Source organism: Gossypium raimondii, chromosome 7, assembly GCF_025698545.1.
Source record: "Gossypium raimondii isolate GPD5lz chromosome 7, ASM2569854v1, whole genome shotgun sequence".
Lineage (NCBI taxonomy): Eukaryota > Viridiplantae > Streptophyta > Magnoliopsida > Malvales > Malvaceae > Gossypium > Gossypium raimondii.
In genome coordinates, this window is record NC_068571.1 from 1,227,739 (window position 1) to 1,242,278 (window position 14,540).

Genomic DNA, 14,540 nt, shown 5'->3' on the forward strand with positions numbered 1-14,540 from the left:
TTCTATTCAATTCAATTTCAACTCTCTCTTACATCTTCAAATATTTCTCAATTCCCTCGTAATTTCTCACTATTTTTTATTTCTCTCTTAACTCTATTTTTTTTTAAAAATTGTCTTAAGTTTTTTTTTTGTAATTTTTTTATATTAAACTTTATTTCGTGTTTTCTGAAATTAATAATGACACAATCTCTAATCTGTTTGGATAAGAAGCACATTTCCTTCAATCAATTGCAAATTGTCAGATTTTTTTAATGTAATTTAATTTAAATAATTTATCGTTATATTGGAAGTTAAATTTTTTTATTTTTTTATATATAGGTTAAAGATCGAATTTTGGAGACTTATATTTGTAATCTACCTGCTCCTCCATCACCCTTAATCGAACTATATTTAAGATATGCCAGATTTTTACACGTGGCACTTATTAGTCGGGGGTGTAAATTGGACCCACACTTGTAAGCACATTGGTGGAAAGGTGGAGACCCAAGACCCACACATCCCACCTTCTATGCGGTAAGTGCACTATCACTCTGGAGGACATGCAGTTACAGCTCAGGTTACCAGTGGATGGACTGATAGTATTTGGGTCAATTCACGTAGTCGATTGGAGAGATGTATGCGAGCAACTTCTGGGGTGGGTTCTGGAACCATTTTTGGAGTGTAGATAGATATGAATTGGATAAGAAAAAATTTTGGTGGGCTCGATGAGGATTCGACTGAAGTCCAAAGAGAACAACACGCTCGAATGTACATCCTTATGATTATCAAGGGTCTCCTAATGCCCGATAAGTTACGAAATCTAGTCCATTTTAGGTGGCTTCTAAAACTCGTCAACTTTAAAGAAGCGGTAGAACTCAGCTGGGGGTCAATTGTGTTGACGACGTTGTATCGGGAGATGTGTCGGGTGACTGAATCACAAAAAATCAAAATTGGTAATTGCATGCTTCTACTACAATCATGAATGCGGTATCAGTTGCCATTTTTACGTTCTTGAATGGACTACCATTATACATTCCCACTCGTAAAAAGGTAAAATTCATTAGTTAATATATTTACCATAATAAAATTATTCAAATTTTAAATTTTTGTGTTAACATATTATTTTAATAGGTGGTGTAATATCCCAAAAATTACTATAGTAAGAAAGTAGGTATCATTGATATAGTAAAATAAGGAAATAAAGTGGCAAAAGGGAAATTTTGAGTTATGACAACATTGAGAATTATATTATGATATATTAATTCAAGAAAGGATTAAATTGCAAAAGTGAGAAAAATTTTGTTGATCAAGAGTAAATACTCAAAATTTGAGGGGTTAAAGTGTAAATATGAAAAATTTGAAGGACCAATAGTGTAAATATTTTAAGGGTGGAATTAAGTGAGGGACTAAATCACAATTTTACCAAATTAAGTGATGATTCAAGGATGGAATTTTAAAAGATCACGAAGGGCAAAATGGTCAATTGAAAGAGGGAGAAATCTAGAAAGTAATGATGATGTTGATGATATTTTATAATTATTTAATTAGATAAATATTATTTTATTAATATTTAAGGAGATATTTTATTATTATTTATTTAGCATATAAGGAAGGAAAGATAAAGAATTTCTATCATCTTTCCATGCATTTCACGTTAGAAGAGAAGAGAAGAAAGAAAGTTTTTTTCTTTACAATTTGGTCCTTTACTATTAAATCTCACCTTTTCTCTCAAATTTTTTAGAAATTTCATGACCACCCAAAAGAAGAAGTGAAGTAGAGACATTAGAGAGTTAAAATATCATCTTGGAAGAGAAAATTGGAAGTGAAAGTGGAGAAAATGGTAGAAAAGTGAGGAAATTAAAGAGACAAGGTAAGTACTTTAAGAAATTTACTTTATTTAATTTTAATCAAGTATAGAGTATGCTTAATTAGTTGAATTAATTGTGAATGTGCTAATATTATGTATGAAAATTAAAATGGTATCTTGAAGTAATAGAAAAGAGAATAAATTGTAAAGTGTACAAAAGTTTATGTGTGAAATAAAGTATTGTGTTAGGAAGTTTAAATGGAATGTTAAGTGTTAGTGAATTAGTTACAAAATCAAGTTAAAGATTGAAATCAATAGGACAATGTAAGAATATCAAAATTTCAATATATTTTTAGTTTTATATTATTGAATAAGTATGAAATTGATGTTAAAATAGAGATTTATTATATAAGATTTTATGTTCTTGATATGTTAGTGAAGGGAAATAAGAGGAAATGATGAGAAATATTATAGAAAAAAGAAAGGAGGGTGTTATAAATTTGGTTATCAACATTTTACACTAAGACAGTTTTGGACATCAGCAGTAGTCTGATTTTGAAAAATCACCATAAATTTTGAAAATTGAATTAGAGGATGAAAAAAATATGGAATTAAATCCTATTGAGTCTAGCTTTTCATAGAAGAAACGGTGTAAGTAATGGAATTTTAATTTATGAGATATAATAAATTTTGTGAGACAAGGTCAGAATGATTTCGTTTTCCTCTGTTGTGACTTTGGAAAATCATTAAAAATTTTATAAAAATAATTATGGGTTGTAGAAGCCAATTTTGCCCGGGCCCATTACAAAATTAAACAAACAAACGGCCTAATTTTTTTAAAAAAAACTGAAATTGGCCCAATTGGGCCCAAAAAATAAACAAGCATCAAGGAACCCTAGGGTTCCCTGCCTTGCCCTAGCGCCGCAGCTCTTGCTGCTCCCATGTGCCTCGGGCGTACCATCCGCGCCTCATCCCGAGGCTTACCTGCCACCGCCAGCTACGCCTTGCACCGAAATGGCAAAGACTTCTTCCATTGACTTCATCTTGCCTGCAAAAAAAAAAGACAAAAACAGAAGCAAGAAAAAAACGAAGATCGCAGAAACAAACAGCGGCAAAAAGTAAATATGTAAACGGCTATAAGAGCCGAATGAAATGTAATCAGAAGGGGGATTCTTCTTCGAAAAAAATCGAAATAAAAAGAAAAAAACAGATTTTAAGGTGATTTTTGCGTTCTCTATATTGGTTCTAATATTATGTGTATTTATTTTATTTTATTTTTTTCTTTTGTTTATGAAAACAAAAATAAAACAAAACTTACCTGAGCGCCACGGTCTCTTCGCCGGAGTCCTGCTCTCTGTCGCCGGAGACGAGTTGAAACAAGGGACGCGGATGGCGGCGGGGTTTTCCATGCTAGGTTTCAAACCCTAGCAGAGAAAAGGAGCCCCTTCTCTTCCTTTTATTTTTTGTTCTTTTGTATTCTTTGCAGAAAATGAAACAGCAGAAAAATAAGAGTAAAATAAAACGGCGCCGTTTGAAGGAAGGGGATCTGCGCATTCTTGCCCTAATGGGTAATTTGCGCATTTGGTCCCTTCACATTGCGCTAAAGTGCAATCTAACCTTTTTATTTTTTAATTTGGGTTGTGAATTCCGTGTCTGCTTCAATCGGGTCCTTTGACCATGTGTGCCCTTTGCACTGAAACGCCGCCCACAAGGGGCTTGGGATATTTTCTCCTTCGCTCCCTGATACTTTCAGCGCGTGGCGAATTGGTCCTTCTTTCCTATTTACTTCTTTTTAAAATTTAGCCCCTTTATTTTATTATGATTTCAATCGCGCCCTCGACCTTTTAACCCCATTTTTGTATATTTTTAAACTGTTTCTTTTATTATTTAAGATTTTCTTTTATATGCTATTTTATTTTAGACTGTTTTAGATTAACTAGTATTTATCTCAAGTTTTATTTTTTATTTATTTGGTTTAAATTTATATATTATCATCTTATATATTATTATCTATATTAAAATGTTTTAACATTAATAATTTCAAATTGTTCATACATTTTTATAATATATATATTTACGTACATACTTTTCATTCATTATAAATATATACTTTTTATATTTTATATTTCATATTTTTATATACATAGATATACGTAATATACACATTTTAATTCATATATATATATATGTACTTGTACATTCTAAAATGTATTTTTCATATTTCATAATTCTTATATACTTACATATATGTATACATATTTTACTTCACATACATATATTTTTATATTATTACAATTTGTAAATATATACACTTACATACATACATATATTCTATTCTTAGTTTTATATATTTGTTTCATTGTCTTGGTATTTTGCGTGATGTTTACCTTTTCTTATTACGTGTCTCCTATTTTCATCTTATTTTATTTTGTGTTGCTTCATTTATTGTTGCTGCAATTTAATTATCAATATCACATCATTATTATTGTTGTATCCCATTATTTGTCTTTTAAATATTTCATCCACACGGTTACTTTACATTATTTCACTATTATTGTATCTTACATTATGCTTTAGAAAAAAACATATTTGTTTGCTTCTATACGATGTTTAATAAATTAAGCATATATCATGTTAAATATCACGATAATTCTTACTCAAAATTCATCAAAAGGAAAATTTTTCAAAACGAGGCAATGTTTTGTTTTTGGAAAATCGAGGGAATGTGCCCTAACGTGCTGGGTTTCGATTTCTCGTTTGACCAAATAGCCAAATATCCTTTCAATAATTTCAAAACGAGGCAATGATTTGCGTTTGGAAAATCGAGAAAACGTGCCCTAACGTGCTGGGTTTCGATTTCTCATTCGACTAAATAGCCAAGTATCCTCTTAAAACTTCAGAGTGTGGTTTCGTTAAACTATAATGTGATCTTGGTTTCGATGGTTTAGAGTATCGTGTCCTAACGTGCTGGATGTGATCTTCCTTCGGAACAAGATAATCTTATATTTCAATTCACGTTATCAGAGTTTCTTTTAAGGATCGTATTTTTAAAACTTTTTAAAGTTTTTAATTTTCGACGCTAAGACACTAATTAATCAACTAGGTACCAATTTTGGGCGCATCGAGGGTGCTAATCCTTCCTCGTGCGTAACCGACTCCCAAACTCGTTTTCTGAATTTCGTAGACCAAAATCGTTGTTTTAATAAAAATTAAATCGTTTATTAAAAACAACCACTTTTCGAGGTGACCCGATCACACCTCATCAAAAAAGGATTGGTGGCGACTCCCGTTTTCGTTTTTATTTTCACAATCCAAGTTGACCCCGTTTTTCATCAAAAAAATGGTGTCAACATGGGTTATAATTTATATGTTAAAATACTTAATGAGTCTATTTCAATATAAACAAATGGTTACATCATCTGAATCCCGTACGAGGAGATAATTAATTTTTAGTGAAGAAGATTCAAAACTGTCAGACAGCAGAACATGGATGAATTTAAAGAATAAACTGTATTTATTGGCTAAACCAAAAATTCTGAAAATTTTATGGTAAGAATATATGCGAGTCTAGTTTCAGATAAAATTGGTGGATCTCAATTCGGAGTTCTGTAGCTTAAGATATAATTAATTTAGTGACCATGACTCAAGTGAGCAGCTTGTTATGAGTAAACAATTAAATAGTGGTATTATGTATATACCAAGGATGTGGAATGGAGTGGAGGAGGAAAAAAATATATGAGAATATTCAGCTAATATGAGTTTATTTTAAAAATAGCTAATTTACATGTTTTAGGTTCAGTGACTAAATTGAACAAATGTGAAACCTTAGGGGCAATTTTGTAAAAATGTTGAAAATGACCAAATTGAAGTAAATGAATTATTTTATTTTCTATATTAATGTATGGAAAGAAATTATAAATATCAAGTGAGTTTAAAAAGCTAATTTTGTTGTATGATAGTGTATAATTAATTTCAATTATGAACAGTAATTGACATAAATTAATTGAAATTGTTCAATAAACTTCGGTATTTTTGAATGTTTTGATTTTGATTGGTTCTAATTATGAATGCTTGATGAAATGAAATGTCTGAAAATTCATTTGTAAACTCCGGTAATGCTCTGTAATCCTATTCTGGCGATGGATACGGGTTAGAGGTGTTACAGGTGGAACCATGGGTTGAGTTACGTTGGACTACCTGATGAGCTTCGAGATATGTGGCTTCTATTAGACCAACGATAGGAAGCAAAAGTATGTATTTTTTAAATTTGAATTATATAATATTAATGTAGTTCATTTTAGAATTAGTAGTATATTGATAACTAAAATTTTTATTATTTTAATATTGTTTGAATGAATTTCTTACTCCTATCCGGCAATTTAAGAGTGCATCGCGTTGAAATTCTTGGTCAACCCAAACATCTAGCACGTGAAGGTGTCATTGGTAGTGTACGCTACCATGGAGATGCACTAATTGGATAGAGTGTTGAGACAATTCGAGTTCAGGCAATCGACTCAAGTGGCACTCCAAAATCTCGATGATTTGCATCGTGTTGACTTGCAGGGGAGGACGGATGGGAATTGGACTACATTCCACGCCTAATATATCAACATATGGAATAATAGGTACGAGTTTTTACCTACTCGCGAGGCTATAGTCGCTCTCAAGTTAGCCTACTAGTCGGAGTACCCGTCTTGGTTTAGGATCCATGGTAAGCCATATTTGCTAGGTGAAGAGGCGAGGGGCAAGTTACCGCATACGAGGAGGCCATGACAAGCGCCTAAAAATCTAAGGCAAGAAGGCCACGATGGAGCAGGCCGAGGTGGGTCTATTGTCTAAACCGACGCAAGAACTGATATTAATAATCCTATCACTACTGGTTAGTATGACTCAACTTATCTTACTTCTACTTTAATACTAGGTTTTTATTATGAGCCTTCATCCCTGACAAGTTACATGTCGAAATTACCACGATATGTTTGACACACTGATCGACCTAATCATGTAATTTTCAAAAAATAGAGCTAACATGGCTCGTTCACTTTGTTCATAATTTCGGAATTTCCTTTTCATATATATCAAATAAAAAATTATTTAGTAAAATATAGTCACCACCCAATTATTTGGAGAAATAGATAAAAGTGGAGCAATCGACCTCTGCCTAAATAAAAAATAACATAATATCAAGCATGGTTTTCATATATTATCTTTTTGCTAGTTTGAATATAATATTAATAAAATATCATCACAAAATAAAAATAACAAAATTATTTGGAGAAATAGATAAAAGTGGGGTAGGCAATCGACCACCTCCACATGTTTTCTTTTGTGCTTAAATACCATAAAGTGGAGCAATCGACCTCTGCTTAAATGAAAAATTAAATATCATTACAAAACAACAAAATAAATTAAAATAAACCCTCCCGTTAAACGCATCTAGGAAACAACCAAGAAAAATTGTTCATCTCGTGCTTATGCAAAGCCAAACCAATTTCAACCCCCCCGCTCCCATCTCTACTTTCTGCCATGGAAATAGCTCCATTCTTCTCAATGGAAACAATTACCACCTTATGGGGTTTGCCCCATCCAAAATCTGTTCCATAAACACCAAATCGAGGCGATCCTGCAACAGTTATAATTTGAAGGTTTGACTCAGATGATTCTTTAAGAACATCTAAACTATATGATAGAATCTTTTCCATTCCTTCAAGAACCCATCTCTCCATTAAATCTTTAACCATTCCACTTGCTTTCTGAACAGCAAACACAAACCCGTTTTCATCAAGGAAATCCCTTGCTTTCGCCACTTCAAATTTAGGTCTATTACAGTTTCCGAAATAGTTTTGTGAGACAGGAGGGTTTAATCGTGGCCTGCAATCAGCTGTGAATGCGAAAGCAACTTTTCTATCTCCATCTCCTCCTCTAGCTTTCACCATGCAAGTTGTTACATAAGCAAACGAAAGCACAAAAGTTGATAGATGCATTTCTTTCCCACTATCTGGTAGTTTAGGTAACACCCTTTCCCTTAACTTTTTGAAATCTTCACGAGTAATCTCAAACGTTGCTCGAACTAGATCTGATGCTGCTCCTCCTCCTGCACTTGTGATTTTCAGGCTTTTCTTACTTGTATCTGAATCTAACCCGCTACTAGCTAGCCACTGGTTCAAATATAACATGTCAAGTCCATCAGGACCTTTGATAACAGACCTGTCGAAAAATGGTGTTAGCTCAGGTGGCAAGGGTGAGTTCTCGTCGTTGCCTTGCTTGCATATATGAGCCCAAGATTTGATGAACATGGTTGTGGTTTGGCCATCAAGAACTGCATGGTGAGCTGTGATTCCTATGCAGAACCCCTTATTTGGGAACAGGGTTACTTGCACAGCTATAGCTGATGCCGAAACATCTGAAGTTACGAGGTCAGGTTTGAGAGGATGCAACTCAGCAGCATCATAGACCCCGTCGCTGGAGAGGATGTTAAAGTCGGCATCGGAGTGGGCAACTGTGAGGGAAACTCCATCGTTTGGAGTGTATAAAATGATGGGTTTAGGTTCGATTGGTGGCCACTTGAGATTGCCAGCGAGGGGGAGGTAATGGACGAGTGTGAGAGAAAGAGAGCGCTTGAGTTTTGGGAGGATAACTGAGTTGAAACAGGCAGGGGTTAAGTCGTCGAGTTGGTAAAAGAAGAGGCGCTCAACAGGAGGAAGCTTGAACCAGAATATGTCGGAGAAAGTGAGTGGAAGACGGAATTTAGTCTTTGATTCTGGTGAGTTAGAGATTGGGGCAACTTCGGTCACCTCAAGAATTTCCATTCTGTTTCGTTGTAATCCTGTAAGTGTGGTCATGATTGTTCGAGTATTCGTTTAGGGTCAAGAGAAGTATTGTGGTGGAATTTTGGTTCCTCATTTCAATTATAAATACGGTTTTAATTAATAAATTATTATAAAATTATAAAAAATTTGTAAAATTTGGCTTAATAGTTGGTTAATATTTATTAATTACAATGATGTGGAATACACGTAGATTGACATGTATATGTTGTATTAACTTTTATTAATTTTTAAAAAATAAAAATTTTTAAAGTATTTTTATAATTTTAAAAAATTAATTAATTATTAATGTTATAATTCACATATATGTCACATAGTAAAGTTAATTATTAATTTTTGTATTATTTTAAGTGATTTGAAAAATAATATAAAATAAAAGGTTAAGATATTTTCTATTTTTTTTTTAAAAACATTGTGTCACAACACAAGGGATAAAAGTTGGGCGGATAAGAATGAATGAATGACGCTTCTAGTTTGAGGGGGATGAATCCAGCACGAAACTTTCTCCGTATTTTCCAAACCGTGAAGGCTACGGGCTCCACACACTATATAACACGTTTTATTCAATATAAACAAAGTAAATTTGGCTTAATTTTGGCGGCACCATCCAACTTTTCGGACAAAAGATGAAATTTTTATTGATCTTACCATTGCGTCAGGTAACATCAATGTCTACTTTTTAAAATACTTATATTTTCACGTGTATATATGATGGGAGAAAAAATGAAAAAAATTTAAATGAGTGCCATTAGAACCCTTTTGAAAAAAAAATTTGTTACCAAAACAAAAGTTGATAAAAATAAAATCTCAATTTCATAAATAGTTTTTCCTTCAATTTATTTTTGTAATTAATTATTTTTTGTAAAAAGCCTATTTTTAACTATTATTAAATCTGTTTATTAATTTAATATAAATAATTTTCATATTTAATCTAAATATATTTTGTACTTATTATGAATTATTATTATAAACAAAATAAATGTGTTTATTCACATGTGAGAAAGAAATTTAGTCTATACAAAAGTACGAGTTTGAAAAACTTTTGAACTGATCAATATAACATTTATGCCTCACTTGGTTACTAGTATAATAATATGAGGGGAAAATTTATCATTTGCGAATATAACTCATTTCTTTATCTTTATCATTTTCATCCATTTCTATTTATTTGATTCTACATACAATTCATTTTCAGTTTCAACAAGCTTGCAGATGGACCGATTGGACATATGAATTAATGCTCAAATGATTTATAATTAAATTTCAGCTTTTCGCCTATTAATTATAAACTCATTTAATCACGAAGTCGTTCCACTATAGTATCGTGACTGGGCTAGCCCTAATTACTTACCATTACGAAAGCTACTTAATCAGTGTTCGTTCAATGACCTTGTCATAAGTGTGTTACCCTCATAGGATATCCTTAATCTCATTGGGATAAATCTGTTCTCCCAATATGATCTTATTTTATCTCATTGTAACCATTACATGTTCCTTCATGAAAAGTCAATTACTATCAAATAGTAATAAAGTCCTTTATCACAAAGATAAACAACCCGTGATAACTTTTACTTTTCATCTATCATGTCATGTCTGTGAGAGGATATCACTTACCTATTTAGTTGGGCTATGAATTCTACTATTGTAAATTATGCTACATATTGTAGAAGTCATATACCCAACACATTAGCTTTCGGTTCCTTAAGTATTTAAACTGTAACACCCCTAATGCGTATCCTTCCCCAGAATAGGGTTATAGAGCATTACCAGAGTTTACAAATAATTTTCAGACATTTTATTTCATCAAGCATTCATATTTATAACCAATCAAAATCAAAACATTTATGAGCTAACATTAACCAATTTAACTTATACAATAACCAGAATCAAATCATCCAAAATTTCCGATAGAACCAATGGATAATGTGATATATCTCCAACCCAATTGAGCTTTCGATAATCATTTCAAAACATCCAATAATAATTCAATTCCAAACACACATATATATAATATTCATTACCAAACAGCATTCAATTCAATTAAAATTATACAAAATATAGTTCATACGAACTTACCAGGCTAAATTGCAGAAATACCAAAATTCGGGGACATTTTGAAAAATTTCTATTTTTCTCGAATTTCCACCCAATATTGATCTAAATTAATATTTCATTCAATTTAGTAATTTAAATAATAAAACAATTCATTTCATGCAATTTGGCCATTTTTGACATTTTTCCAAAATTGCCCCTAAAGTTTTACTTTTATTCAATTTAGTCCTCGAGCCCAAATCATGCAAATTAACCATTTGAAATGAAAATCCATGCTAGCATAATATTCATAAATTTATTTTCCTCCTCCTCCTCTCCATTCCACATCCTTAATTTACATAACATGCTTATAAGTAACATTATCTATAATTTCACTATTTTCTTGTAAATTTATTCAAAGCTGTCCATTTGAGTCATAGTCACTAAATCATTTATATCTTGAGCTACAGAAATCCAAATTAAGATCCGTTAATTTTCCCTGAAACTAGACTCACATATATTCTTGCCATAAAATTTTCAGAATTTTTGGTTCAGCCAAATAGTACAGTTTATTTTTTAAAGTTTCCCCTATTTTGCTGTCTGACAGTTCCGACCACTCTTCACTAAAAATGAATTATCTAATTGTACAGAATTTGGATGATGTTTCGTTTATTTAATTTGAAAATGTATTCATTAAGTATTCTAATCATATAAATTATAACTCATAATTATTTTTCTTCAATTTTTGATGATTTTCCAAAGTCAGAACAGGGGAACCCGAAATCATTCTGACATTGTCTCACAAAATTTATTATATCTCATGATTTACAATTCTATTACTTACACCGTTTCTTCTATGAGAAACTAGACTCAATAAGATTTAATTTCATATTTTATTCATCTTCTAATTAAATTCCCACAATTTTTGGTGATTTTTCAAAGTTAACCTACTGCTGCTGTCCAAACTGTTTTAGTGTAAAATATTGATTACTAAGTTTATAACACTCTTATTTTCTTTCTCTACACTATTTCTCATCACTTTCTCTTATTTTCTCTTCACTAACATACCAATAACATAAAACCTTATATAATAAAACTCTACATTAACATCAATTTCATACCTTTTCAATAATATCAAACTCAAAATATATTGAAATCTTGATGTTCTTACCATTTCAATCTTTAACTTGATTTTCTCTCTCCTCCAGCTTCTATTTCTTGAATCTAACTTGATATTCTAGCTCACCATAGTCTCCTTGTTATATTTCTCTCTTGATGGATATGGAAATTCTTTTGATTTCTAAGTGAAAATGGTGAATTTTTATAAAGAACCAAATTGTAAAGAAAAGAAAGTTTCTTTCTTTCTTTCCTCTTCATACGTTGGTTGCATGGGGAAGAAGATGATAATTCCTCATCTTTCCTTTCTTATATATACTAAATAGAATAATAAGAAATTAATAAAATATCATTTAAAAATCATATTAAAATATTAACAAACTAATATTTATTTAATTAATTAATCTAAAATATCACCAACATCATCATCGCCTTCTAGATTTCTCTCTCTTCTAATTGACCATTTTGCCCTTCATAATCTTTTAAAATTCCATCATTGAGTCACACTTAATTTGGTAAAATTACGATTTAGTCCCTCATAATTCTTATCTTATTCAATTTGGTCCTAATTCATCCATTTTCCTTAGTTTCTAGATCATTCCACCCTTAAAATATTTACACCTTTGGTCCTTCAACTTTTTCATATTTACACTTTAACCCCTCAAATTTTGAGTATTTACTCTTATGCAACAATACTTTTGTCACTTTTGCGATTTAATCCTTCCTTGCATTAATATGTCATAATATACTTCTCAATGTTGACATAACTCAAAATTTCCCTTTTTGTTACTTTATTTCCTTATTTTACTATACCAAGGATAATATATTACTGTAGAAATTTTCAAAATATTACATTTGTGGTCCCGAAACCACTGTTTCGACTAGGCCCAAATTCGGGCTATTACATGAACTTAGACTTTGTAGTCCTTAACTTTAGGGAAAATTAGGAAATCCCCATTCTATTGGGTAGGCCATTTTTTGCCACTTTTAAATCGACTATCGATCTCGAGCAAAATGAGGTTATTATAAAAATCGATGACAAAATAGAAGCTTTCAAATGCAACCTCAATTCCCAAAATGAGGAATCAATAGGGGAGGAATGTTATGCCTTATTCAATTTAACCTATAACAGCCTCAATCGAGGATATCTCTTCAGTTGTGTTCGTGTAAGAAACCAAACTACGAAGAAATGTGATAAATGGCGAGATCCCAGAAGAAGTGGAATCAATTGGAAGGGCAACGATGGTCGTGAACGATGGTTGAAGTCAATGGTGAAGTTTAGAAAATTGTCGGACACGTCCAGTAGCACGACATAGTATTAACCATTGAACTTTAATAAACTTGTAATGTAACACACCTAACCTGGTTCGATTTTTGGACCCGAGCTACAAGATGTTACAACAGTTAACAACATCTATCATCCAAGAATTCAACTTAAATATCAAATTAAAACATCAAGCATTCAACCGCATCATTGTAATATGATTTACAACCACAACCGAGCCTTAATTGAGCTTACGAAGCTTTTAAACCAACTCGAAAACAAATCATGACTAATTTGAAACTTTTATGAAATAATAAGTAAAAAGTAAAAACATGGGTCACACTGTAGGGTGGCCAGGCCATGTGACAGGCTGATGCCCTATGATGCTAGAAGACATGGTTGTATGTCTAAGCCGTGAAACAAACTAAAGCCATGTAAGACTGGGTCACATGGCTGTGTTGCCAGGCCGTGTAACAAACTGTAGCTGTGTGGACCAATTAGCACCTAAATTAAATAGACCACATAGCCATGCCATATGCCCATGTATGGCACACTATCCTGTGGCAGACTGTGTATTAGACTGTGTGCACCTAAAATACCTTCTAAACCAAGTAACAACATCCTAGGTTCACTTAAGCCACAAGTAAGCATTTAACCATTAATCAATCTGATCAAAAACATAAAAATATATTCCAAAACCACACCTTAAAACATCCATCCTAAGTGCCTAACCAATATGCCACACTTGGCACCTCAATTGAACCATTTACAATCACACATTCATCATCATTCATACCAAAAATCACATACCTAAACATTCTCACATAATCATCATTTTAAATACCAAAACATAGATTTATAAACACTTGCCATAACCTTACCTTATGGACCACATAACCTAACTTAACCAATTTAAAATCTACTTCACATAAAGTGTTATATAAGAGCTCAAACATATAACATCTAATGTATTTACATGCCATACCTATCCATTCCATAGTACCTTATAACCTATGGAGCAAGATCAAAGAATTTCATATAAATAGACTTTCATATCCATAAAGCTACCAACTTAGCCAAAATTCCAGTTTAACATTCATGTACTATTTCAACCCACAACTTGCATATATGTACATTTGAAACCAAAACACCTATTTACATGCCATTTATAACCTATTCCAAAATGGATAAAAATCTACCAAAAGAGTTGACAGATAGTGTGATTCTCCAAAGATGATCCAATTGATAACACGAATCTGACAATCTACAAGGAAGAAAATGAAACAAGTTAAGCTTACTTAAAGCTTAGTAAGTTCGTATAAAATTTAAGCACAACGTACCTGGCATTTCATAATTTACTTAATGCAAATAACATACATACTTATCGTTCCATAATCACCTTATATCTTTCACAACATAACCAAATAGGTTAGTACATCATTCCATACTATCTATTAACATGGTATGCACATGAACCATAAATATAACACCGGTACAAAGTGTAACACTCCTAGCC

General features: G+C 32.0%; 1 protein-coding gene across 1 annotated transcript; it reads right to left on the bottom strand.

Moving 5' to 3' along the window:
- Nucleotides 1-7,068: 7,068 nt before the first annotated feature.
- LOC105769139 (phenolic glucoside malonyltransferase 1) lies at nucleotides 7,069-8,774 on the bottom strand. Its single transcript, XM_012589596.2, has one exon. The coding sequence runs from the start codon at nucleotides 8,626-8,628 to the stop codon at nucleotides 7,213-7,215; it is 1,416 nt and encodes a 471-aa protein (XP_012445050.1). The 5' UTR covers nucleotides 8,629-8,774; the 3' UTR covers nucleotides 7,069-7,212.
- Nucleotides 8,775-14,540: the final 5,766 nt, after the last annotated feature.

What these genes read in the sequence shown, in the direction of transcription:
- LOC105769139 (XM_012589596.2), bottom strand. Translation starts at nt 8,628, where the DNA reads ATGACCACACTTACAGGATTACAACGAAACAGAATGGAAATTCTTGAG.